At 41.0% G+C, this 27,006-nt stretch overlaps 2 protein-coding genes and 1 long non-coding RNA gene across 3 annotated transcripts; 2 read left to right on the plus strand and 1 right to left on the minus strand.

The window, feature by feature from the left end:
• On the plus strand, nucleotides 1–14,104 carry LOC147799824 (succinate dehydrogenase [ubiquinone] flavoprotein subunit, mitochondrial-like). The gene is made up of 15 exons (XM_087132973.1): nucleotides 1–160; nucleotides 1,050–1,130; nucleotides 2,205–2,366; nucleotides 3,126–3,181; nucleotides 3,927–4,014; nucleotides 4,745–4,909; nucleotides 5,447–5,595; nucleotides 6,557–6,681; nucleotides 6,803–7,167; nucleotides 8,743–8,940; nucleotides 9,463–9,555; nucleotides 10,134–10,232; nucleotides 10,332–10,475; nucleotides 10,981–11,094; nucleotides 11,468–14,104. The coding sequence occupies exons 1-15, from the start codon at nucleotides 95–97 to the stop codon at nucleotides 11,552–11,554; spliced, it is 1,992 nt and encodes a 663-aa protein (XP_086989099.1). The 5' UTR covers nucleotides 1–94; the 3' UTR covers nucleotides 11,555–14,104.
• A 194-nt stretch (nucleotides 14,105–14,298) lies between these two features.
• LOC110986693 (uncharacterized) lies at nucleotides 14,299–21,606 on the minus strand. Its single transcript, XM_022248798.2, has 2 exons — nucleotides 21,361–21,606; nucleotides 14,299–19,694 (listed from the first exon to the last, which is right to left on the minus strand). Exons 1-2 carry the CDS (start codon nucleotides 21,547–21,549, stop codon nucleotides 18,384–18,386), a joined length of 1,500 nt encoding a protein of 499 aa, XP_022104490.2. The 5' UTR covers nucleotides 21,550–21,606; the 3' UTR covers nucleotides 14,299–18,383.
• A 382-nt stretch (nucleotides 21,607–21,988) lies between these two features.
• LOC147799825 (uncharacterized) lies at nucleotides 21,989–25,823 on the plus strand. Its single transcript, XR_015424447.1, has 4 exons — nucleotides 21,989–22,681; nucleotides 23,301–23,406; nucleotides 25,249–25,382; nucleotides 25,807–25,823. It is a non-coding gene; the product is annotated as an uncharacterized LOC147799825 (long non-coding RNA).
• The last annotated feature ends 1,183 nt before the right edge of the window (nucleotides 25,824–27,006 follow it).

Consider the following 27,006-nt stretch of genomic DNA (forward strand, 5'->3'; position numbering starts at 1 on the left):
GACTGCGCTTGAGATCACGTACAACGTCGGCTTTTTCTTAAATCTTTCACGTACGTAACGAAGGCCTACACAAAAGAATATACAAAATCCGAAAATGGCCACGATTTTGAAGTTACCCTGCCGATCTGGCGTGAGTTTACTTGGTCGATTAACAAAACCGGTGAGTGAATTTCTGTATCTGAAGCGGCATGGATGCAGTCAGTTTCTATCTACCTGAGCTGGCCTGGATTGGGCCTAACGTCAGTATGGTCAGATGGTGGTCAGGCATGTTTTGTTAGGCCTGTCGTTACACCCAGTCACATGCATAATTCACTTTTTTCCAAAGGTTAAATGTGTGGAGACGGTAGCTTGTACCTTGAAGCTTAAACTCTCAAACGGTCCGCAGGCAACTGACATGACTGAAATAAATACCCTTTTTTTACTGGGTGTTACACTGTATCGTTTTCTAACAAGGAAGCCTAATTATAAATGCCGGACTTGAACAATGCTGTTAAGAAATAGTGAATGGCATATAGGCTAGCCCGCTACCGGTAGATTGTACCAGAGGAAACTTCAACTAGAATGTTGCTTATTTAGACATATTGGACCTAATATAACAACAGTTGAAAAATCTTGTTAACAAATCTTGAAAAGGGTTCTATCATGCTTATTTGTTGTAATGATCCAGAAATGCCAATGATTGCGTACCCTGACCTTCACCATAAAGTTCAAATACTATCTAAGAACCCTGGTTTTCATAATATTGAGTGCTAATGTCTTGGAATATGCAAAATGTATTTACAAACATGGAGTTACATGTATATGGAGCTAGACAATGCTACACGGTACATGTACTGTAACACACATGTCGTGCATTTACATGTGCTGTGCAGTGTATTCACAGTCCACTGATTATCTCTTGCAACAACTTTCCCTGAAATTCAAAGTGAAGGATGTGGTTTTTCTTCAAACATTGATATCTTTTTGTGGGAGTGAATTCTTGCCTGCCGACATTGTGGATGTACTACCACTAATATAGTATTCAAGATGGACTTTTCTCTTACCATCAGGCGACATCATCCCTTGGTGCCAGGCCATTCCATTTCACAGTTGAAGGGAGGCAAACAGGAGGAACCGCAAAAACTGGATCAGTGAGTATACTAGTAGTCATTATACTACCCAGTCAAATCCGGCTGATGATACTTGTTAGATGAATAACCATGTTTTTCACCCACAAGCAGCATAATGAAACTTCAGTGTTGAATCTTTCTTCATTTCCCTGGCTTTGAAGTGAGATTTGTTGTATCTGTTGTAAACAGTAGATGAACATGTACATATGCATTTATCATGCATTTGTAATTTTTACATAATAAAAAGAGAGGTCAACAAAGAGAGTGGGGTGTCCCAGAAATTACTAGACAAGGTAATGTAGGTTTACGGTGATCATTATAAAAATTTGATGAAGCAACCACTCCTGAGCATCAACAGTTGTTTTACCCAGCTGTTACCTTCCAATTGAAAGTTTGCATCTGACGTGTAAATGATGGAATTGGAGTACATGTACATCGGAGAATGCAACGTATGATTGCAAAGATTCAAAAGGAATGAGTTGGAAGGAAAATTATGCAATAGCTGGGGAATTTGTTTTCCATCCTCAAAGATGTACATGCATCTTGGAAGGCTCAGGATTTCGGATTAGTGTTCAGTCAGAGCTTTCGTCCATAGTGTTTTTTGGAATCGAAATTCAATTCCATCAAGGATCACAATATTATGCTAAATTCAAGTTTTCAATGCCAAAACACAGACCAAACATGTCATACATTGTCAACTGTTATTGTTCACCGCATGTAGAATTCAAGACATTTAACCTGTCTCAATCAAGTTGATCAATTTGATTATTGCAGGAACTTTTTTAGTTTTACGAGCAGCACACAATTTGATGAACATAACCCCTCTTGCAGTAGTTTGGCTGTCTCTGGAATAAACTTTCACGGACACAGAATCAATTGACACTTCAGAATTTCCTGACTTGCGATTCCAGTTCTAAGACTGGAATTGAGTCTCATCCATTTTTTGCATGGGATTTTTGCAATACTACATGTACTCTTCATGAGCGAGTAGCATGCTTGTCTCTTTCAAATGTTGAAAGTTGGAGGATTAAGGAATGTTGGGGGCTAATTCATCGTGTATGTTTTCCAGCGTTGACGCCGTTGATTTTGTTGCAGATTTCCCACGACTACCCGGTAGTGGACCACACATTTGATGCGGTAGTAGTGGGAGCAGGGGGCGCGGGGCTGCGAGCTGCCTTCGGCTTGGCCCAGGAAGGCTTCAGGACGGCATGCGTATCCAAGCTGTTCCCTACACGATCACACACAGTGGCTGCTCAGGTATATGTACATAACAAAGTGTTCTCCGACCTGATGGCCCACACAGCCTGGCTCGTCTCCCACCAGGTTTAAACTCTGGGCACCAAGTTAAAAATTACTATAATTGGGTGCTACATTTACACCGTGGCATAAATTTATGCTAGAAATTTGGAGGTATGGGGACGGGGAATTGTGGGGGGAAGGGGGCAATGACACCATACATGTATATGGACCAATGTTCATGATTCACATGTTCATCTGTAATGTGTATTACATTCCCTCCAAATCTTACATCAAAACGGCATATTTATGATTTTTATTGTTCTTGCTGTTTGAGTGCTTTTAGATACATTTTGGTTGTTGGGAAGTCTGGAAAATTCTTCACAATCCACCTTTTCTTTCTTTCTCACTACAACAAAGTGTGGGGGATGATTCAATAGCCCATCCCTGGGTCAATAAAGTGTGTAGGGGGATATACATGCCCCAATCCTCCCAGGATAATACGCCAATGATAGTAATCCATTTGTTGTCCATTGATATTTGAAAGTACATGCACACTGAATAGAAATCGGCAGAGAGAAGTTAATGGTTTCTTGCTCTTTGTGTAAGAAATAGTTAATCCCATCATTACTGCATTACAAATAGTTTTCGTCTTTTTGCAGTTGTCTGGCATTATACTATTAAATACTTGTGGCTGTTTGTTCTTTCTTTTTGAGTACCATTATTTTGGTCATTAACTATTTTTCTGACTGATGGCGGTCATTGTGATTTCCATGATAGGGTGGCATCAATGCTGCATTGGGCAATATGGAACCAGATAACTGGAGATGGCACATGTAAGTCAAAGTAGAGGAGTAAGGCACACAGTTACATGTACCTGTGAGTTACACATTCTCATAATCCATTCCAGATTGACTGAGGAATCACATTCAACCCATCATGCCTTGATTTTTATGGAAATACTGTGTTGGAGCTAAACACACCAAAATGACTGGTTGAAACGCTAGAATATTGCAATACATGTACATCAGCTTCTTTGTGAAGACATGTCATTTTGTTATTACGATTTTTTTTCAAGTAACATTGTAAAAACGTCTTGTAAGCTCTTGCCAGAGGTACATGTATGTGTAATACCTGTACATATATGTTAACAAGTCACTGATTTTTGTAACTTGAGTCAAGTCATTGTAGTGTAGTAACTCAAGCCGAGTTGAGTCATTGTATTGAGTGAATTTAGTCATTTGGGGAAAAAGTCAAGTCGAGTCACTGGAACTCGAGTCAAGTTGCCAGAAATTGTGACTCAATTCGAGTCATGCACTCGAGTCATTACAACTCTGGTTACAGGCAGCTTCATCACCCAAAACATCAGGTAATAGTTTCATTGCATTACGTGTGCAAACCTGCATGCATCATGTATACATGTACATCAATGCACATGATATCTTGTTGCACCTCAACATCTATACATTTCATGTACACTCTGCTCTCTTTTACATGTATTTGAATTTTCTCTTTGTGAATAATTTAATAGTTCAGGTTGTTGCAGCTAATGAGCTTGTATGAATATTCATGAATGGGCAGGTATGACACAGTCAAGGGTTCTGATTGGCTGGGAGACCAAGATGCAATCCATTATATGACAGAAGAAGCACCAAAGGCTGTCATTGAGGTAATTAGTGGGAGAATTGGAGATGGTTAATATTTACCAGTTGTTGACTGTTGTACTATGGGATATGAAATTTCGAATACTCAAGATGGATATCAGATAGTTTTCATATTTAAGGAAAAGAGAAAGTTGTACAAAACACATTCCCAAGTATAATTCATTTTATGAGCCATGAGACATACTGGAGGAAGAACTCCAATTTTTTTTTCTATATACTCTGCACTCTTTCAAAACAATGTTTATTCCTGGTTTCCTGGAGTTATCTTAAATTTTGTGCCACATAGCTCTAACCTGAAAATTTCAATTATTTTCCTTCCAAACTGGTTTAACCCTAACCGCCAAGCATATTGTTTGGCTTACGCTACAGTACTACAAAATACTAAGTAATAGCCTGAGCCTGAAGGACCTAGCACTACAGATTACTACTTCTGGCTAGGTTACTTCCATTGTTACTTGTACAGAGAACAATAAAGCCGTGCATTCGTAGTGCCACAGCATTGTATGGTACATTGTCTTATCTATTGTATCTTATGGCTTCACTGAACAATAAAGTCATGTCCTCTTACAAATGACAGCACTCAGTGCTGCATTTCACTACAAGTAGTAATTTGTAGTATTATGTAGGGTTAGGGTTAAGACCGGGAAACATGTGGACCTTAGCAAGTTAATACACAGCTAGAATTGTGTCGGGCTATGGTTAAGCTCACTCTCTGTCACAATTTTCTTTGAAAAGCTGGAGAATTATGGCATGCCCTTCAGCCGCACAGAGGAAGGCAAGATCTACCAGCGAGCCTTCGGTGGGCAGAGCTATGACTATGGTAAAGGAGGCCAGGCCCATCGCTGCTGTGCTGTAGCGGACCGCACTGGGCATTCCCTACTCCATACACTGTATGGCCAGGTTAGTAGGCAGGAGAGTAGTGGGACAAGTTGAATGGGGGGGTCCCGATATCTGACTCTGTAGTCCATTTTGACCATAATGTCGAAAAGAATAAAAAGATTTCTGTGTTTTTAGTAAGATGAACACAGTTCCCTGCATTTCTAACCAAACACGACTTTAATATTAAAAGCTGAAAACTTGACAGTCGGATGATCAGGGGGAAAGTACAGAGAAATATGTCAGCAAAGCTGAGATTTAGAATATTGCCACCGAGTTCTAGTTTAATTGAAGTCACTTTGGGACCTTCTTTTCTTCTGGGAGAACCCAACTCTTTGGTGGGGTTTGTCATAATCATGACCAGTGCAAAGCTCTTGAAATTTTTCCTCATTTCTTAGCCAAGTGCTCAATGAAGCACTGCATGTCATATATGCAAGCAATGTGTTGGTTAAACTCCTAAACAATTTGTGAAAGTTATTGATTGCTTCCCAAATAAAGCTGAGTCCTATCTGTCACAGTTTTTGATGATTTCGTCTGTTTGGGTTTGTCATTATCACACAGTCCCTGCGGTATGACTGTGAGTACTTCATTGAGTACTTTGCACTGGATCTAATCATGGAGGACGGGGTGTGTCAAGGGATCAGTACGTTGTGTCTGGAAGATGGTACCATCCACAGGATACGGGCTAAAAACACCATTCTTGCAACTGGGTAAGACAATCTTTAAATCTCTTTTCGTAGTTCATGACATAAAACATCCATAGCTCTCATTCCCACTCCGTTATTTTCCACCATTTTTCCTGACACCGTAGTCCTTGGATATACCTAAAATGTATCTAAATCTAATCTGGGTTAAATCTAAACCAAATTCACTTTTCTTTTTACCCGGAACAATCCTCACAAATTCTGAACAGCTTTTCAGTCCTGCAAAGAAAGCACAGTTGTATATATTGATTAGTTTCTAATTAAAACAAGACAACATAGCTTATTCATCCAGAGAATGCCTCCAAAAATTGTTCATTTAATTTTGACGACTCCTACAGTAACATGGCGGAAGGTAGATAGTCGGGGATCAAGCGACAACAAATAAATTTCTCTACGCCTATGTCCAGTGTCAGGTTACAGCTTTCAAACTACAGTTCGGAAGTGTAGGGGTTTCTGGTAACACAATGCAAGTTTGTCATTTTGGGACTCAACCCCCTCAAGACTACTGATCAGAGCATCAAGATGCACACCACCCAGTTTCTTTAGCACCTTACATTTTCACAAAAGATGTTCTTCTGCTTTGTGTTACCACAAACCCTTGATAGTTACAGTGTAATGGAAGTTCTTGAGTAGCTAATTGAAAAGAAAAGAAGCCCATTTCAAGTGAAGACCAATGCACAACAACCATCATTTTGTGTACGTAACTGTAGTTACCCTAGTGCATGTGGTTACATAGACTCTCATAACCTGCGGTACAGTATATGGTACTGATGCCTGTGCTTTTGAAAGGTCTGTGGTATATGTGGTTTGGACGCATCCTCATTGCTTAATTACATGCAAGTAGGTTGAAAACTTGGTTATTGTCTTGTGACAGGGCTCAATTTATCAAAACAGGGATGTTTTTCCTTTAACTATAGTCTTGTTGGCTGCTTGACTGCATGGATGCCATTTTTTTTTTCATTTGCAGGGGCTATGGGCGTGCCTATTTCAGCTGCACTTCGGCCCATACCTGCACCGGGGACGGCACTGCCATGATAACCAGAGCTGGCATAGCCAATCAGGATATGGAGTTTGTGCAGTTCCATCCAACAGGTGAGACATCATAGAATGTGCTGTGCTTGGCCCTGCCCACTTATGCAAATGAAGTCCTTTGATTGTTGAAGAATGATGTGTTGAAGTTACAGTGATGGAATGTCTTTTCGCTTATTTACAGGCATCTACGGCGCTGGCTGCCTCATCACTGAGGGTTGCCGTGGCGAGGGTGCCATTCTCATCAACAGTGAAGGCGAGCGCTTCATGGAGCGCTATGCCCCGACGGCTAAGGACTTGGCGTCCCGTGACGTCGTCTCGCGCTCCATGACCATCGAGATCCGGGAGGGACGTGGGGTTGGCCCCTTGAAGGACCACGTCTTCCTGCAGCTTTCCCATCTGCCACCCCAGCAGCTTGCCACCCGGCTACCGGGCATCTCTGAGACAGCCCAGATCTTTGCCGGTGTGGACGTGACACGGGACCCGGTGCCCGTGCTGCCCACAGTGCACTACAACATGGGTGGGATACCAACCAACTACAAGGGACAGGTATATATGGAATAGACCTTTTCACTAATAAATTTATAATTGTGCACACATACGCACAAATGGCCTTAGCAGTAAGGGCCATTGAAAATGTACAGAGGTGCAATTTTGATCATTGTCTCTCTCTTAGATCAGAAACTAAATAGCAAAAAAACAATTTAATTGAATTTGATGAAGAAAAACCTGAAGGAAGCCAGAAAACCGGGGAGAAAATAATCAAAATCGCACCCAGGTACGCTTTCAATGGCCCTCGCCGCCAAGGCCATTTGTGAGCATGGGTGCATAAATTATGAATTTATTAGTGAAAACGTCCATTGTACATGTATGTTTGCAGACATCTGTGCAAGAGCTGTTGCACAGGTATGTACATGTGCAGTGAGCCATTGAATGCGTGTGACCAGTTGCACACAAAACTGTTCAACCTCTATGAAAGCAGAAGGCATCTGGTCACAATATACTGGCATGGAAAATACCTCCTTAGCCGAAACAGTTTGCTACCAGTGTATGTCTTGTGATTGGTTCTCTGCACATGGAAAAAAAAAGCATATCAAACTTTGTCAGAAGCGTCCACAAGACTTCACACTTTTATGTGGCATTATGCATACATGTAGAACATGTTTCTTTTCATTATCAATAGCTGTATCATTACCTATACAACAAATTCCCTTAAGATGATAGTAATAATTTCCTCCAGTGAATTCATTTTCATTGCAAGCAAATCTAATACGAGCTATTTGGCTCATCAAGCCCTTGTTGATCTGCGATTGCCTAGCTATGAAACCATGAAATAGCCGAGGATAGTTGTATTCTCTTATTGACGGGATGCCAGACCATCATAGGTTGCTTTCTGGCTTTTTGATGACCAGTTTTCCTAGCCCACAATGACTGGCCAGCAGCTGGATTCAAACCCCTGACTCTTTCTTTAATATGTGTCTTAATCCTTAACCACACATCGTGCACTCTAATTCACTTCCACCCCACAGTCAAACCAGGTCTTCTTTTCCCTGATGAAATGGGAGCTACAGTATTTTTAAAGACAAACGACGTCACATCTCCTTTATGTAGGCATGCAACTTTTCCTCGGATCAGCAAGTTTTCTTGTTTTTCACCTCCTACTCATGGCACTAAAAATTGAAAACCCCCATACAGACTTTTCATGCTTGTTTACGATAGCTAATTAAACACTGTAGATATTTTGCAAGAAGCATTCTTGTCAGATTTCATTTGAATTGTATGTGACTTGTCTTGAGACCAGATGAGTCGGTGACTTACAACATACACATACATACCTTTAAAATGAAAGGTGGATCTTTCATGTCCCATTCTCGGTGTGCAAGCAAGATTGAAGCCCGTTCATGTATGTGCATTCCTTCTCGTGGAAGGCGTTATTGTGCGGATGAACATCTGAGCAGTTGCTTGTGTTTTGTCAATACACATTCATCATGAGAGTCACTGTCCGGTCTAGGAATTGTCCAGATATCTTGTCATTATGATGACTTGATTGCAGTTGTGCTAGGTTTGGCTTTATCTGTATTCTGCATTCTTCTTTGAAAGTAAGACTTGCTTTTATCTTTCAAGGTGATCGTGTACGAGAACGAGGAAGACAAGGTGGTGCCTGGCCTGTACGCCTGCGGGGAGGCAGCTTGCGCATCGGTCCACGGAGCCAACCGCCTGGGGGCCAACTCACTTCTGGATCTGGTGGTCTTTGGGCGTGCCTGTGCTCACACCATCATTGAGCAGAACCAGCCTGGTGAAGCCATGCCTGAACTGAAACCAGTAAGCAAACGTGTCTTGGGAGTTGCTCTGTAAACTCTGCTCTTGAGTTAATGAAGAGACTGGTTCATATTTTGGGCAAATACAAGGTCAAAATTGGAATGGCAGATCAAATATAGGAGCCGAGTATTTTTGCGAAGTTGAACAGACTTCAACTCCAGCAAATTTTATTGTAAATGGGTCCTGATATTCAGTTAGTTGTACTTTGGCATTGGCGTGAAGGCTTAACTGGTCGTATTGATTGGCAAAACAGATCAGCTAGTTTGTCTCGTTTCAAGGACTGAAGTGTTTAAATGCTGCATAGAATGGACCTCTAGGGAACTGGAATGAGCATCTAAAGAGAATTTTATCTTGAAAGTTCTGACTCCAATGCTAAGTTTGAGATTAGTTCTAATCCGTTCTGTCCTAATTGCTTCAATCCACAAATACACATGCGCTATCGTTTGAATGTGACTTACGGGACGTAAATGAACGACCACATAATTTTTACTTCTTATCTTTTTTTTCTCTCTTCATCCTCACCAGAATGCTGGTGAAGCTTCCGTTGCCAACATTGACAAGCTGCGCTTTGCCGATGGCAACACTAAGGTTGCTGATATCAGGCTGAACATGCAGAAGGTACACCAGAGAAGCATGGCCCAGTAATGGTTCACCTATCCAATAAAGATAATTGTCTTTGTGTAATATCTCAATATTTATATCCCTGTCCCTAATTTATTCCAGAGTGCTTGAAAAAGGTATCGCATTCAGCTTAAAGCAAGTCAGTACATTGTACCAGCAGCAACATGCTATCCTATTGATTCCTTGAGGAACTGACTACATCCGTTGTTGGCCTGTTGACAGTAACCAATCATAAGTGTCAAATCGTAGAGAAGAGCATAGGGCCTGCGAGCAGACCATTTTGCCATAGATGTGCATTGGGAAAGCTCTAAATACTGGTCCATTTCAACCCATCAGACTGGGGTGACAGCACTTAGAAGAAGTTTTTGAATTCTTTTTGGAAATACTGACTTATGAGCATTGGCTTTAACGGTATGTGGGCAGTGCATAGTAAACACGAAGTGGCAGACATTCACTCTTTTGGCCTTCAGCAACCCTGCAATTTAGAATCTCAGAAATACACCTCTGTCTTTGGAATGTCACGTTTATTTGGGAATTACTTAGCATCAATGGTGCTTTGTTTCTTATTGTTTCAGATTATGCAAAATAACGCTGCTGTGTTCCGCACTGGCGAGACCTTGAAGGAAGGAGTTGACCTCATCATGGATTCATACAAGACCATGGAAGACATGAAGGTACAAACCGGGGCCTGTGGGGTTTTTTTTATGAGTTAAAAGAATTTGCTCTCTCGTTTTCCCAATCCTTTTATTCCTTTTCTGATTGACTATTCCCAGTTGTACGATCGTGGCATTGTTTGGAACACCGACCTTATCGAGGCCCTGGAGCTGCAGAATCTGATGATTAACTCCGTACAGACCATGGTGGCAGCAGAGGCACGCAAGGAGAGCCGAGGGGCACATGCGAGGGAAGATTACAAGGTGGGAGACTTGACATTGGTAGAAGTCATGGCACTCAGATGTGGCAGGCACATAGTGCCGTATTGGAATGACTGGTTCACTGTTGGATTAACGTCCAATTTGGTTTTCTTCCAGAATGATGTAAAAATGATGACAAAACCCTTCATGTTTTCTCACATGACGGGTCTAAAGTGTTCATCAACCTCTTGTAGAATACAAATGGTGTTATATTTGCCTAGCTGTGACACATGGCCACTCCGTACGTGCTCAGCCTCCACAACATAGTGCAGTGTACTATTGCTGAAGGCTGTTGTTGCCTTGAGTTTCATGTCCATGACAAAAGACCAAGGTGTTTTGTTAGGCAAAACCCACAGAGGAAAATCATCTACAGAGGAGAAGTTTTAGAAGTATAATGTGTGTGCAGTCTGTATGTGCAGGTGTGGCGGAGCAGTTTCTAAGGTCATGAAAAGTCGAAGTCACAGGTTTAAAATGTTCCACATGCTCGTTTTTTTCTGGGCTATTTCAGAGTCGTATTGATGAGTATGACTACAGCAAGCCTCTGGAGGGGCAGACACCAAAGCCTTTTGAGGAGCACTGGCGGAAACACACCCTGAGCGACATGAACGTGGAGAGTGGAAAGGTAGGTCTGACCTGCGGAGAATGTCAGCTCTCATTGTTCGGATAATTTTTTTCCTTTCATATTCAGAATTACACTACCGATAATGGAGAGCATGATCTTTCAAGAAGCCTTCAATTCCAGCTACTTGGAAGCAGGCTGTTGCATATCCGTCAGTTAATGTGCCATTCCTTTGAGCGCACTGTGTGATTTTCATGCTTGTCGTGCAAGTATGTCTTGGTAGACAGTGATGGAGGCAGTCAGTCTGATGGAATATTGGAATGTGTGGGATGTAGCATAGCAATGGGCAGACGCCAGGAGCCAATGATGGCCTGCTGATGACATTTCTCTCCAACATCTTTTCCATTTCTTTTCTGCTTTCCTCCACCCCCTGCAGGTTGACCTGTTGTACAGACCCGTGATTGACAAGACTTTAAACCAGGAAGACTGTTCAACCGTTCCACCTGCCGTTCGCTCGTATTAAAAAATACAGAGACCCATGTTAACATGTAAGAATATTGCAAACTTCATAACAAGTTTTGGACACTTTGTTTTCAACCTTCTTGCAAGCAAGGGGGCGGAGTCTTCGTATTGCCCCCCTCCCCACAAAGGTTCGCTGTCCAATACCCTGTAAGTAAGAGGTGTTCAAGATTTAAGTCCAATATGTAGATAACGAAATGCGTTGTAATAAGTGACATTTAAAAAGTCTGGGAATGAATACTTTGTATTCTACTTGAGCTGTAGAAAATGTTGATATTCCAGTTTGGTGATAAGAAAAGTCTCAAGTTTAAAAGGTGTCAAAATGTGTTCAAACAACGGAAGGCTGGACGCAAAAAACAACACCAAGCCAAAAACAGAAACCTTAGAAAAAAGAGAAAAAAGCCAAGTGTAATACATGTACATGTACTGAAGACATGTACTGGTACATGGTTAGATTTAGGAAGGTTGGATTTGGAATAAGTGCTTAATGGCCATTTGTGCTGGAAGCATGTTCTAATCTCATTTCTGTTTTCCTGGAAGATTGTAAAGGCAGCAGTGAAGCAGTTCGTAATGTAGTCTTTGGAAGGCTTTTGTTGAAAATGTACAGGATCATTGTACAATATGATTGTCAACACTATAACCGCCTGTAGGCTTGTGCTAGCAAAAAGCTTTTTTGACATCCCTGTCAAATGTGACACAAGGAAAAGAAGTGGGTACAGAAACAACCTGTAATTGTGTTAGTGTGGATTGAACAGGTGTGGGACAAACTTTCTGCATTGTCCATGGGAAATAGAGCTGCTATACAAAGGCACCTTTTGTTGGTCGCAAATGGTTTCACACAAAGGCCCTTCGGTTGTTCACTTACGCTTTTGTAATGGACATTTCAGCTGATCAGTCAGTGTGTAGAACCAACACCATAGCAACTGATGTCGCACTTCATTGCTTCTCTGTTCAAGGAACGTGTGGTAATGGCAAGGGGACATTTGAAACCTAAAAGTAGAAATAGCCTGTCTAAATATACCTCGAAAGGCAGTGACCTCTGAAAATCGAGAAATTTCGTACTGTAGGTGGCTGTACGTTTATGAATCTTTCTTGCCTGAAGGCTGGCTTTGTTGAAGTTGCACATTATGTGCAAAATGATACATACAGTGGGCATTTTGTGCACTTTTTCAAAGACCTTCACACTAATTAATGTAATCCTGTGCCTAAAGTCATTCTTGCTGAAAACTGAGTGGCTCCGATTGCTGCCAGACTTGACCCAAAGGATAGACCTTCATCAGACCTTCGCCGTGCACACATTACATGTACTTGGCTTTAGCTTGAAAACTGAACACAGCCAAGAAATTTGGACAAGGCCTCATTCCAGCATGATTTGTCACATACTAGTCAGCCATGTTGAATTAAAAGCAATGCAATCTGTGTAAATATTTTCGAAAACCTAAAGACCTGTGGTAATGAAAAGATAATGCAATACTGACAAGTAAATAACCTCAGTGTGCTCGTGTTGATCTTCATTATTCATTACGGGTGAAAGTCATCATGTTTATGACCCAGATTACAGATACACTGACATCAAAACATACACTGATAAGTATGTCTGGCATCCTCCTACTCCTGGGTGTAGAGTTAATGAAATGGCCGAAGGGAGCACAGTCTAAAACTGCCATTACTTAAATAACCCTACCACAATGTAGCTTATTAGAATCTTAGTCCGTGTCCGAAACGGGCTTCCAGAGCTACGGCTAGGTCTATTGTCTGCAAGTTTCCACGTACTTTCAATAGAGTGAAGACCTAGACCCTAGCTCTAAACAACAGATTTGGATGCAGCCTTACTCATCTTGCATGTATGACCAACAAAGGTCATTGAGTATTTACTGACCACTAGTTGGTATTTTTGGTAACCTGTGCACTCAGTGTATCTAGGTAGTGGGTACCAAGCAACATTGACAAGTGGTGTGTTGCAGTTCAGAGTGTATCTGCAGTGCATTATACCCTTAATTCGAGCCTTGTTAATGTTGTTGGCTGTGTGCCTTGTGTGTGTTACGTGTTTTGACATTTTCTGACGTACCAATGCAAGTCTTTTCAACAAATAAGTTGTTAACTATCCTTTTTTTGATTTTAATCGATTCATACTGTATGATATAAAATGTGTTTGGTAGATGCACAAAGAACTTTCTGGCATAGAGCTAATGTGCCGTACTGTACATGAATATGTACACGTGTACAGTTTTGCCTTTTGCCATCTGAATCATACTTTTAATTTGTACATCAAAGCCTATTAAGGTCAACGATTTAAATAGGTTAACGCATGGGTTAAAATATAATTATCCCATTCAAGTAGTCAACACAGGTTGATTTTGTGAAGGGGTTTAGCAGTTAAAATCTGCGAAGGGTTAATGAAACTAGGTACATGTAAGTCCAGAGTAATGATAGATTGTAATACCTTTGTCTATAAATATAACTTGTTGGGCTTGAAGACGGATGTTCATGTATGCTTGGAATGACTCACAGTTTGATGAATAAAAAGGGAATATGAAGACTGTTAGATTTTAAATACATGTACATGTATCTTTACTCCATTTTTGACTGCACATTGCGTGTTAATTTTCAGATTGAAATAAACAGAGCAAAATTCTAATAAAAAATGTAATATAATAGAATCTTAAAAGTGAATGAATTAGGCCCCAAATTATAGCTAAAATACATAACTCACACACAATACACAATTTACAGTTACATGTAGCTTGCTTGTGATTTCATTCATGGTTGGATTTATTGATACTTAATGCCGAGAACATCTTAGTTCTATTTTTCAAGACAACTACATTATGAATGCTGAATCACTGAACAGCGGTGTAAATGTAAATAAAAGGAAAGTCAATTTACTTTCATTTTTTGAATAGCACCATAAAGCACGATGTGACACATGCAAAGAATCAAATTCAAAAATTACTATTTGAGTTGTAAAACCCAACTTACACGTACATTGTATGCCTTAAATAATATAAAGACATTCTAAAACCCAAACAAAACTGGCATAAATCAGCCTTTCTGCAATCTGAATTACGTTCCAGTTTTATAAACTTTAGGGGGCAAAATTACAAAATTATCCGCTGTGTGCCTCAAGGTGTGTAAGGTCCTAATATATATATTTGTAAAGTGAAAAACATGGGCTTATATAAGGTTTATTCATGAGCCTTTGAGGAAATAAATAATTTCATAATATGTGCGCAAGATGTTTCCTATGCAAGCCCCAAACCTGACCTATGAGTTTTAATGTCTGCAAGAAGTGAATTGCAGTAACTGTTGTAATGACCCTTAACTCCAACCCCCTAAGACTGTGAAAAAATTGATATTAATGTAGCTGAAGGATTGAGAACTATTGGGATTGATCTCATTACAGATACTGAATCTCAAATCTTCTTAGTGTCTTTGATCAAAGACACTTACAGTTGGGGCCAAATGACCCAATGCTACTGAAGAAGCCACATTTTTAAATATTCCTTTTATATTACAGAATACTAGAAATTTCTCCAATACATGTACATGTAGGCCCGTGCACTGATGACACCACGCTCTAACGACTACATGCTACCCATAAGAGAATGCACTTGTGAGCAGAGCCTCATGTTATCGGTGCCCGGACCTATTACTAAAGAAGAACACAGCAAACCATCTCTCCATTGAGCCTAACTTTGCAAATCCTTCAAAATCTGTCATGGTCTTGGAAGAATTTGGAGGATTTCAGTAGTCAATGTACATTCATCTATAGACGAATCCAGTAACAAAGGCAGCACTGTCACTGGTCAGTTGCAGCAGTCCTAACTAATGGCAGCTGCTCTGTACACAACCCCACACAGCGCTTTCCACCATTAAAAGGAGCCACCAACCACGCCCAGTAAAACTCTGCCAGATTCCGCGATACTGCCATGACTGTCACACCCAAATCCACTGTGAACGAGGGACTAGCGTCCATCAGCAATAAGTACAAAGGATGGTTCAAACAGGGTCGATTTTGGAGGATTCAGGAAAATTCATGGGATATAACATTGTTAAGCACTGCAGGCATGCATTGGTGCATGCAGTTTTTCATGATCTCTCCTCATGCACAATCAAAGCACACACACATAAAACCTCTCCACACCGGAGAATACAAGCGGATGTTTACAGAGGTGAGATACCCTGTATACAGTCCCTGCTGCTAAGTGTTTCCTTGTTATTTTCGAATACACAGTTCCATTAGCTACAGAATAGTCTTATTTCAATTTGCAGTTAACATTATATATAGTCATCATTTGACAATTATCGGAAATCAGCCCAGTGAGCAAGATCAAACACAGATAGAGTATTACAGTGTGCATTCATGTAATGCCTAGTAAATGTCTACAACTTACGTATCCTACATTGAATATCTCTCACATTTCTTGCACATATCAGTTCATCCTAGCTGCCTTCATGTACATATACAGTGTGTGCATGTATGGACCATTCCGGCAATCAGAACTAGAGGCCTCTTGAACCTGTACAACCAAGGAGGTAGGGTACATGTACAACAGAAATATTTTTGACCACCAAGGCATTTCCACGTAAGCACGCACATGTACATTGCCACAATGCATCCGGCATCAAATGTGCGAGACATGTAAACTTCACAAATGTGCGAGACATGTAAACTTGTGGTTCTCTTTCAATAAATGGTACCTCCAAAGATCTGTATAATAATGCATAAATGCATGTACCATTTTGAACACAAAGCTGGGTTATGCCAAAATTTTGTAAATTACATGAATACAAATATATTTAATTGTTTCCGTTTCTGGGTTTTTTTCTAGCCCGGAAACTTGTACATGATTGTAGTTGAAATCATCTGAATTGCAGTTAATCATACATTGTATTTATGATAGACACTACTGCCAATTGTCAGCCACACAATGAAAACATTAATGCTTCTCAAATAGTGCACTACATTTGTGAAATTGTACAAAAATATACCTCTCTCCTGACATACCCACACAAGCCACACACATATTGTTCCTACTCTGTTGTTTTTTTTTACACAACAATGCACAGCTTCAGTCCTTTACATTTTATCCACTTTGGACAACTGCATGCACAAGTAGAAGGCCTGACAACGTAAAAATATTGTCTTCCCAACCACGTGTATGAATCTTGTAGTCAGGTTACTCTCGACCAAGTCAGTAAGATTATCTACCAAGTTTGTCAGAACTGTTTGATGTTCATAATAGAGCCTGTGACAACAGGGCCCCATGATTGAGGCTGTGCTCAGTGTCTCCAAATTTAATACATGTAAATGCATACATGTACATACTGGCAAAAATTTACTTATACCTTACATTCTTTGGCATGAATGGCACTGTAGCAATTAGCTTGATAAGTTTGCACACTGACTGCATTATGTACACATAGTAGACATAGCGGTAGTAGTAATAATCATTACATATAAATCCAAACTTCAGAGGCAGTTCATTTCCACAATGGAGGAGATAGGGATGCAGCCCGTGAAATATTAGGGTGTCCCTTAAACAGGTAACAACTGCCCTTTTCTAATCAGAAAGACGACACCTGTCCAGCACTGTCCTCTTGAAATGGGAAGATGGTGGGATATACACCCCCTTCCCAAATAATAGAGTTCAGGCAGCTGGTGGTGGGGAAAAAAACCTTCCAGCCTTGTTTCCTACCATGTTTACCCTCCAACCAAATGACCTTGCTTACATACACTTTACTAGTGATAAGGGAAGAGAATGCACTGTGGCTCAAAAAATACATTCCTGACACCCTCCCCCACCCCTCCTCTAACATCACACTAATAACCCCCCCCAAAAAAAACACACACAAATGAATTAAAGTTCTTTTTCATTCAATGTTTAAATTCCAATAGCTTTAAGATGTTTCGAAAGTATTAGAATTTTTCAAGGCTTTGCTATACATGTACAGATACCATCCCAAATATGTTTCTCTAGAGGTACGCCATCTAGATAAGGATGGTACATGTACTTGTGAACCAACATGCATCCAAAAGGTAATGATATCTGTCAACAAACAGAACTGTCCTCTTACAGACAGATTCGGTGATAAGAAGCAGGAGCTATTATTGCTGTGTCTCCACGCGCCTGAACAAAAGAGATGCAGCCATCAGCCAATGGGAGCGCACTGCCAATTAAATGCCAAGTTCGTTATCTACGAAGGTGCACCTGAGTGACAGGGACACTGCAGTCATGGTGTCAATAAATCGGTCTATACAGTAAATTATCCTGAAAGCCACGTTTCATGAACACATGTGCCATGAAAGCTGGTGTAATATTCACAAATACATAGAAATTGCATAATCTCATTCAAAGCCTCCCCTAAAAATATAAATGTACCAAATGACAATTCACGTCCACGTACATGTAGAGTCAGTATGCCACTTACTCACTGCCTTCATTGCATGTTGTGGTCACAGAAATAGAAATTCTGAACAGTCCGAAAAAACAAGAGCATGAAATACATGTATCTGAGTTAAAACTAAGTCTTTTTTGGGGGTGGGGAACACAGGATTTCCCAAACCTTGTCTTCATCTCCTTGCAAGACTTAGTCTGTGACACTGAACTGTCTACCTGTCTAAACTGTTCAAACTACAAATAAATTAAACACTTCCATATTTGGAAGGGATCAATGCTCCTCCAGCAAAACATGATTTTACATGTGCATGTATTACCTACTGGTACCGTAAAACTCTTAAGTTTGGGGACGAAGCTCGAAATGGAAAGAAAGCTAGAATTTGGAAAATCCTCTTGTTTGAGTTGCTTGTTTAACCCTCTTCCCTCATTGCCTTAAACATCTGCAGGCAGAGCCTTTTTTTCTAGCCGTGACATCAGCGTCTGGGCTGTGACAACAGCCATCCTCCGCTCTCCCCGGATGCGCTCGTCCCCCATTGTGTCCACATTGTCCAGCTGCAGCATGTGCCTCATAAGCATCTCCTCAATCCGCAGGTACTCCTTGCTGCCCTTGTGGCCTGTGAAGTCCTCAATATCACCACCCAGTTCGAGGATCTTGGCCAGGATGTCACGGATCTGGACCACTTGGGTTGGCATATCCGGCAGTGCGGGTACGGTCTCTGCCTCCGCCGTACCCTTCGGCTCCTGGGTGCCATTTGCTGGCCCACTCAGCGAGTTGATTGCCTCTTTGCTGACTGGACACGGCTTGTCTCCTTGAGATGCCTCAGCCTGCTGGGAGCCCCTCTGCTCCTGAGGCTGGACACTCTGGCTCCACTCTGTCTTGAATGTCTGTTCATTTTCGCACTCCTTCTGCACAGGGAATGGCTTTGGACTTGCTGGTTCTTCACTCCTAAGACAGTCTTTTGGAGAATAATGCTCATCCCCTATTGCATCTCTCTGCTCATCCTTGAGGTCCAGTTGCCTGGGAAACTGCTGTGGACTTGCTGGCACAGCACTACCGCTTTCTTGCTGATCCTCTTCGATGGGCACGTACCGTCTTTGAGGGTCCTGAGGTTGCACTTGCTGAGGAACAGGTACTGGCTTTGGCATACCCTGTGGAGGCACAGTAGAATGAATCTCATGGGGTTCCCCGTAGGGGGATGGAGCACTATTTCTGTTATCCCGCCCCTCCACTCTGATGGGTATATGTATCACGTGTTCCCCCTCTTCTGATAGATGTTCATGCTGGGGGTCAAGACGGTGAGCCCTAAGCTCATCTGTTGGCACCCTTCGCCCATCATGGGGAGCCTGGTGATGATGCTGTTGCATTCTGGGACTTGATGGGTACACCTGGTGCTGATGGCCAGGGGTCCGGCCTTCCATGTACTGGTGGGACAACCCATGGTGGATATGGCCAGGGACTCTGGATTCTGGATAAGGGTGGGGTGACCCATGGGTATGCAAACGATTCATCTGGCTTTCTAGCGTTGGGGTGAGCCTTCCGCCTGGCTGGGGGCTTTGAGAGCGCCGAACATCCTGAATATTGGGCTGCATCCTCCGCTGCACAGAAGGGCTCCCTCTGGGACTGCGACTGACATGCCGGCCTCCCGGACCAAATGGATCCCAGGTGTTCTGCCAAAACGGGTCCTGGTTGTCAAATGCACTCCGGAAGAAGTTGTCTCCTGCAATTGCTGAATCCATGAAGGCCTGTGAGGATAAATGCTTAACAAACAATTATTGAGAAATCTTTGCTACTGAAGATGTACCAACTATCCAATGTGATTTTTAAAAATTATAAGCAGAATACAATAAAACAAACACACACATAAAACAGAAACATGTTTTGAATGAGAAAGCATGCATCAGGAAGTCTGTAATACAGGTATACAGTCCTTATTCATGTAAAACATCAAAATTACAACAAAAGAAAAAGACCCGAGGCTCCTGACTTAGACAACACTCACTGTAAATATGTACAGCGCTACATGTACATGTGTATGTACATGTTTGTACAATGTACATGTATGTCAGCAGTCAATTTCAATGTGACACAAAACAGCTGTCAGTATTTTGACAATCATTACTCATAATTACAGGTGCTTTTGCAGACTTCCCTTGAATTTAGAAATAAAGGAGTCAGGGTCGTGACCGCGTTGGCATGCAATTTGATTGACTAGACAGGTGCTTTCTCAGTGCTCCAACTGCTTGGTATAAAGAAGTCGGGATCAGATGCAAGTCAATTTGAAAACAGCAACCTGCACATAGTTTAAAACAATCCTGTCAAATTTCAGTTCATAAAACTTAACGGATGTCAAGTGACGTCAAAAAAGAAAAAAAGTCAGATGTGTTTCTATATTTGCAGGTGTTTCCTACATCCAAAGTCAGTGCCCAGAAACGACAAAGGAGTATACAAATGGCCGTTCAGCCAGTTAACTTCAGCAACTGTGCTTTGACCCAATCAAGCACAATGCATTAATATATCAACTGCGAAAATGAAAAAAAATTCTTAAACGAGTGTACACGGGGGAACAAATAAGGAAAAGTGTTTTTCATCATCTGGCATCAAGAGGTTCTAAATCTGGGGCTGAGGCCTAACTCTGAAATGATTCTTAGTCTGGATGAAAATAACCCTCATTTTGTACTGTACTTCATGCTCTTATAAAAAACAGTAAAAAAGGCAGGATATGTGCAACTTTTTTAAAAGTTGTAAATTCTGACCCTTGGCCTGGGCATATCTAGTCATCAGTTGTGACATCAGTCATGTCAGTAACAAACCAAAGCATTTTGTTGTTGAACATGTTTTAGTCATTTCATCTTGGCTTCTCTTGGTCATGTTCATGATTTTGGTTTGGCAGTATTACTTACTTTATAAAGAAGTAGGAACTAGGCCTACCCTTTTTAGATTTTGTCTTTTTCCTGCACGCTGTAGCCCCTCTATTTAATTTCCAATTTCAAAATGTTTGACATATCAAGTGAAGCCAGCATTAAGTTCATTAAAAAAAAAAGCACAAAAAAAACGAAAAATGTGAATTTTAAGCTTTTCAGTCAAAATTCACACCACATTTGTCTACAAAGTAATCACATTTTGCTCTGCATTACACATGTAGGCCTACATGTAGGCGAACCAAAAAAATCCCAAAACATCCCGAGTTAAATAAATTTTTCTTTGATTCGGATAGAATCCAAACTTTAATATTGAAATGTTTCTTATGACATTCTCTCCAAAATTACTTCAAAAACAAAACCGAATAAAATATTCACAGCGTTACGAACTCATTTTGTCATTAAATGTCGTACTCGGGCTGCCACTAAACATGGTAAATACATGTACATGTAGGTCTGGCCTAGACGTGCACATGTACATTGTACATACCTGCAACGCTTTTGGGCGCCGGGGGTCTTTCCAACTCGTTCTGCGGTTCCTGTGATCCACAAAAAAGGGCCACTGTGATTCTGGATCGATCAACATTTCCCAGCCGTCAGGTAAAGGATCGTCATCTGTAATTGGTCTAGCCATTCGAGTCTTTAATGGACTTTCAGGAAATCCCCAGAATTTAGACATTTTGGCGGCCTTACTCGAATGTTCCAAACTCAACGTCCCGTCTGTGACTCTGCTCGAGTTTTCTAGAAAAGTCTGCTACCCTTACGTGTGATACGCATTTAGCTACTGGACAACCGCCCGAGAGGCACGAACCAGACTGCATTTTGCGAATCATCTGGATGTTTCCACCTGTCTCAACATGTCACTCCTTACTATTGGTTGGAAAAATGAAAATGTTTTCATTGTGACGAATCACAGTGACTGTTGTATATAGACTCTAAGGATTGCTTTAGAGTAGTCGTCTGCTCAAATGGTGCACGATATGCGGCAGCACTTTCGACCGCATGTCCGATGTAGGGTCTACAAGCTCTACAGACTCTACACAATGTTATCGAATACGCCCTTTGCGAGTAGACTGACGCCTACCCTCCCGCCTAACGTCTTGGGCATTGGTGTGTAATGGGCACCGTCCAACACATGCACAATTGCTTTGGCTCATCTGGCTGAGCTGAAGGTTGCCCGCGATTTTGCCCGCGATTTCATGGAGTAAAGGGAGGCAGAAATGTTTCCACTTTGCGGTACTCCGTTCCACGATAAACTGAACGAATTTTTGGATGTTTTTTAAGAAAGCAGTTTTTCTTGATGAATTGAAAAAAAAAATACACCACGGGGCATGGCCGATTATCTCGCACTTTTTGGCACACCTCATGGATCTATGTAAATTTTACGGAAACCTCTTCAGAATGATGATAGGAAACTCAAAAATAAAATCCACAATTCCGTCGCGAACCAGTTTTAGCAAAAAACGCCACCCAAAATTTCAAATTTTCACGTTTTGGGTGCAGGAAAGTGCGACATGAAATATTACGTCATCGTTTTTACACGGCCAATCAATGAGACTTTTATGGTCCAAATTGAGGGTTTTGCCTTTCTCCAAGAAGAGTTGGATGAAGTTCCTCGAGTGTGCCGGCAGGTGGAAAAATGTGCAGGAATCGGCAGAGGCTAAAATCGTTGAAAAAGCAGAGATGAATCTCGGCTTGTCCTTCACGTCCAGTGCACACGTCATACACGCAGACATGGTAGAAGACGTAGCGCTGTCAAAGTTAGGCCTAACACTCCCGATGATCAACTCTTTAAGTAGCCTGTTTATAGGGCAAGTATAGTTCTTTTATTTTTATAAAGCGTTTTGATACGTCCCCGTCGATAAATGCACAAGCTCACAGGAGGCAGTAGTAGTAGGCAGGAATTATTTGAGTCCATTCCTGACTTCAAAATAAATTCACGTGTTCGTCATTAAAGTAACACTGACTAAAGTCATTTAAGTGTCTGACCACCATGATCATGACCACTCTGGCTGCAACTTGTATTCTTATGCAGGGTAGGCTACAGTACAACCACAACGTACATTATACGTTTTGCTCACTTCCAGTGAATGCCTTTTAAAATTTGGAAAAAGTTTCATATAGGCCTGCAAAGTTCATTCAGTTTTGTCTTTCATAGGCCTAATCAATCAGTCCATAGAAATCAATTACAAGTCAGGAAAGTCAATATTAGCAGTGAGAGAGTACAAGCATTTTCAATGAAAACAGAATTGTATCAGACCAGTCTCATACGGTTTGTAAACAGGATGTCAAGCGAACTTTGTATATGGAACTCTTTCCTAAAACTTTTTTGCCTTGACAATGATAGGCCTTTATTGTAGTAGTCTGTCCTGTGTAGGCCCTAATATTGTAATAATATCCTATGCTACCAAATCTTTTTTTTTAACACAGGGATTTGGATACCACCAGAAAAGCTACATGTATAAACGCTTCTGTGATGTTACCTTGATAGGCCGTGCTGAACGACATCCAAAGAAGCGACCACCTGAGAGTGAAGGTGTGTACCTCTTCATTTTTGTATAGAGTCATCACTGGTTGTTGTCACAATTTCAATAGCACCGAGCATGCAGAAAAACTAACTACGTGACTTCACATGTTGTTGTTTCATAACCTGTTAGAATTGATAATCTGTGAGTTTGTTTTGTCATATATTAACAGAGACCTTTTATTACTCATGTTTGTGCGTACTTAAGTGGATGGTTTCAACTGTACAACCATTCTTTTTTTTTGTTTCATTGTTGGAAGGTCCGATCACAAGACTATATCTACTGAAATTTTAAAAAATTGGCATTTTGGAATTGTCATGTATCTGATTTGCTACTGTTCACAGAGGTTTTAAGTGCCCGCAAACAAGTTCAGTAAATCATTTGCATTTTTTGAAGCTGTTGCTACTATAGTGTCACAGTATGCTTGAGACTTTTTTATCAGATTGTATGTGATAAACACAAATACAGTGTCATCTCGCTACTCACAATCTCGCAGGTAAAATGCAGTCAGCCTATCGTAAATATCGTAGTGTGGAAACAGCTCTTCTGCGTGTTTACAATGATTTGCTATTGGCTGTTGATGAGGGTCGAGAGGCCGTTCTTGTGCTGCTTGATTATTCAGCAGCCTTTGACACAATTGATCATCATGTCTTGCTACAACGCTTACATCACCGCTTTGGCATCAACGACTCTTCCTCGGAATGGTTCACTTCATATTTTGCAAACCGTCAACAATCTGTGCTAATCAATAAGATTTCATCTCCCTCGCATAATGTTAATACCGGAGTGCCACAGGGATCTGTCCTAGGTCCACTATGCTTCACAATGTACACATCCCCACTGGAAGATCTCATCGCATCATACGGCGTCAGCTGCATGATCTACGCTGACGATATTCAACTCTACGTCACCATGACAGAGCAGCAGCGTCCTGACGTCATTCAGCGACTAGAGTCATGCCTCTCACCCATACAATCTTGGTCCACTGCCAATAAACTCAAATTGAATAGCGACAAAACTGAAGTCATCCATATCACCTCTTAGTTTAAGCACCATACTCCAATTGAAAGTCTTCGCATCTCTGACTGCTGCATCAGACCTGTCACCTGCGCCCGTGACCTTGGAACCATCATCACGTCAAACCTCCGAATGCAAAACCAGGTCAACAACATATGCCGCTCTTCTTATCTAGCTCTCCACAAGATTAGACAAATTCGAAATTTCCTTGACAAACAAACGACGGAAAAGCTTGTCCATGCTTTTATCTCCTGCCGCCTTGATTTCTGCAACAGTCTACTACACTGTATCCCCGATTCTCAAACCTCGAAACTTCAGCGCATTCAGAATTCAGCCACCAGACTTGTTACCCGTTCATCATCTAGGCAACATATAACTCCTATTCTGCGCAGCCTTCACTGGCTACCTGTCAATGAGCGAATCGTTTTCAAGATTCTACTCCTCACTCACAAGTGCATCCATGGTTCAGCACCAGCATACCTCCTTGAACTTATTCAAGTACATGTATACGAGCCACAACGCACCCTCTGTTCTAGTTCAACATTGCTGCTCAGTACACCTGTCACTCGCACTAAGACTTATGGATATCGTTCATTCAAGTATGCATCACCATCGCTGTGGAACTCTCTCCCACACCATATCAGAACTGTCAAAAATGAAAACGAATTTAAGTCACTACTTAAAACTCACCTGTTTCATTAATTGCGTTATTTCATAATATTACTGTGAAGCGCATTGAGATGTGCTATGTGATGCGCTATATAAGAAATGTGTTATTATTATTATGTGGAGTCATTTTAGATTTTAATTGAAAATTTTGGATTTTGCCTTTTCAGGAAGCCATCAAATACCCAGTCTTTAGAAGAATTGGTGACGATTTCACAGTGACGACGGAGATCATTGCAGGAGTTGAGGAGTTCGTCTGTCATCTATACAAACAGTTGGATTGTTCTGATGTGAACACTGCAAGGTACATGTTGATCTGAATTACATGTAGTGCTTTTTTCTGATGTGAAAAAAGTTAGAGAAACTATACGGCTACTTTTAGAGTGACCATCACAAAATGTCCTATTTTGTATTAGGGTATTACTTCCTTTACTTGGAATACAAAATGCTTTCAAATTAAGATTGTTTTCAGAGAATTGTATTCTATCCCAATATTCAAGTTACACAAAAATTGCTCACACTAATAAATCCGAAGGTATACATGTGCACTCAAAGTTTTCCACGAAGTCCTTATTTTCAAACATTGAGTTTGGTTGTGTTTTGCAACTAATTGAAATCTAAATAGATTCATGTAACTGATTGTTGTGCATATTCAGAAAAAATCAAGTTTCTAATCATAATTGATGCTTTTCAAGCCAAAAGACATTTCTCTCAATCTATTTGTCCAGATACAACCTGTTGCAGATGGGAACTGGGATGAAGTTATCAATGCCTCCAAACAAGGATGCCTTGTGCCTTCATGTCAAGAGGGCAAACTACCAAGCAGCCATATACAAGAGAGCCCTGGATCCGCATCCTGTGGTACCATCTCCACACGGACATGGATGGAAGGTCAACAGCGATGACATTTTCATCCACTGGATGGATCTTCCATCGCTCCCAACAGTGTTATGGAATTAGCCCATTGTCCGTGCAAAAAAAGCCAGTGTGCCAAAGGAAAATGTAGCTGTCTTGAAAACAACTTGCTATGTACCGACTTGTGCAAATGCAGCAACTGTGAGAACATGCAAAGTGACCAGCAGTGTACTCTACCAGAGAGTGATGATTCCGATGTTGACGAGTACTCTTAATCCCTTACAGCTTTCTTCATAAATCCTGTAATCGTTCGCATGAATTAAATTTTACTCTGTCAATCCTGAAAAATTTTTGGAGCATGTTAATTGGAGGTTTACCCTCTGTCTCAGTCCTTCAAAATTATCGTTTATTAGCTATCTTTGTGCTTAGGCAGGGCAAGTGGCATTCTAAAGCAGAGTGATTGCTTCCCAAATAAATTTGGGATGGATTTATATGTATGCAGGACTTGGAGCATTGACAGTGGGTTTCCAAAGATAATACATTTGATGAGGATGTTTTGAGGCAAGTAGAAAAGCAATGTTCATTTAGGCCACCGTTTAGAAATGATGCCCAAGGTTTGCTTCAGACTATGACGAACCTCGAACCAAGACTAGCCGTAATGTGACTGTATGCCATCATGATAAATATCCTTAGTAGTTTGGAATAACCCTTCTGTTGTGTGAACAGAGACAATTTCACAAACCAGCTCACCAGAATTTTCTGTGTATTTATGCTAGGTTCGTATGTGACAGCGAGTATGCCATTGTGGTAAATTTCCTTATTATTTTGGGAAAGCCTTTATCTTGTGTGAACAAGAGACAATGTCGCAAACCAACTTATCAGAATTTTCTGAGTGTTTTCATGCTAGGATTGTACTAGTATTGTCTACATGTATGTAAATAATTTTGTCCTTTTGAAATGCAGTTTGGTCGGTTGTGGACTAATGAGAACATGAAGTGAGTCAGACATAAAAACTGGTACATCTTGTCATTTCAGACAAACAAGCCCCTTACTGCAAATGAACGTGCAATTTG

The sequence above is a fragment of the Acanthaster planci genome, linkage group LG02 (genome assembly GCF_054643075.1).
Source record: "Acanthaster planci isolate LZ-2023a linkage group LG02, COTS_SCS, whole genome shotgun sequence".
NCBI lineage: Eukaryota > Metazoa > Echinodermata > Asteroidea > Valvatida > Acanthasteridae > Acanthaster > Acanthaster planci.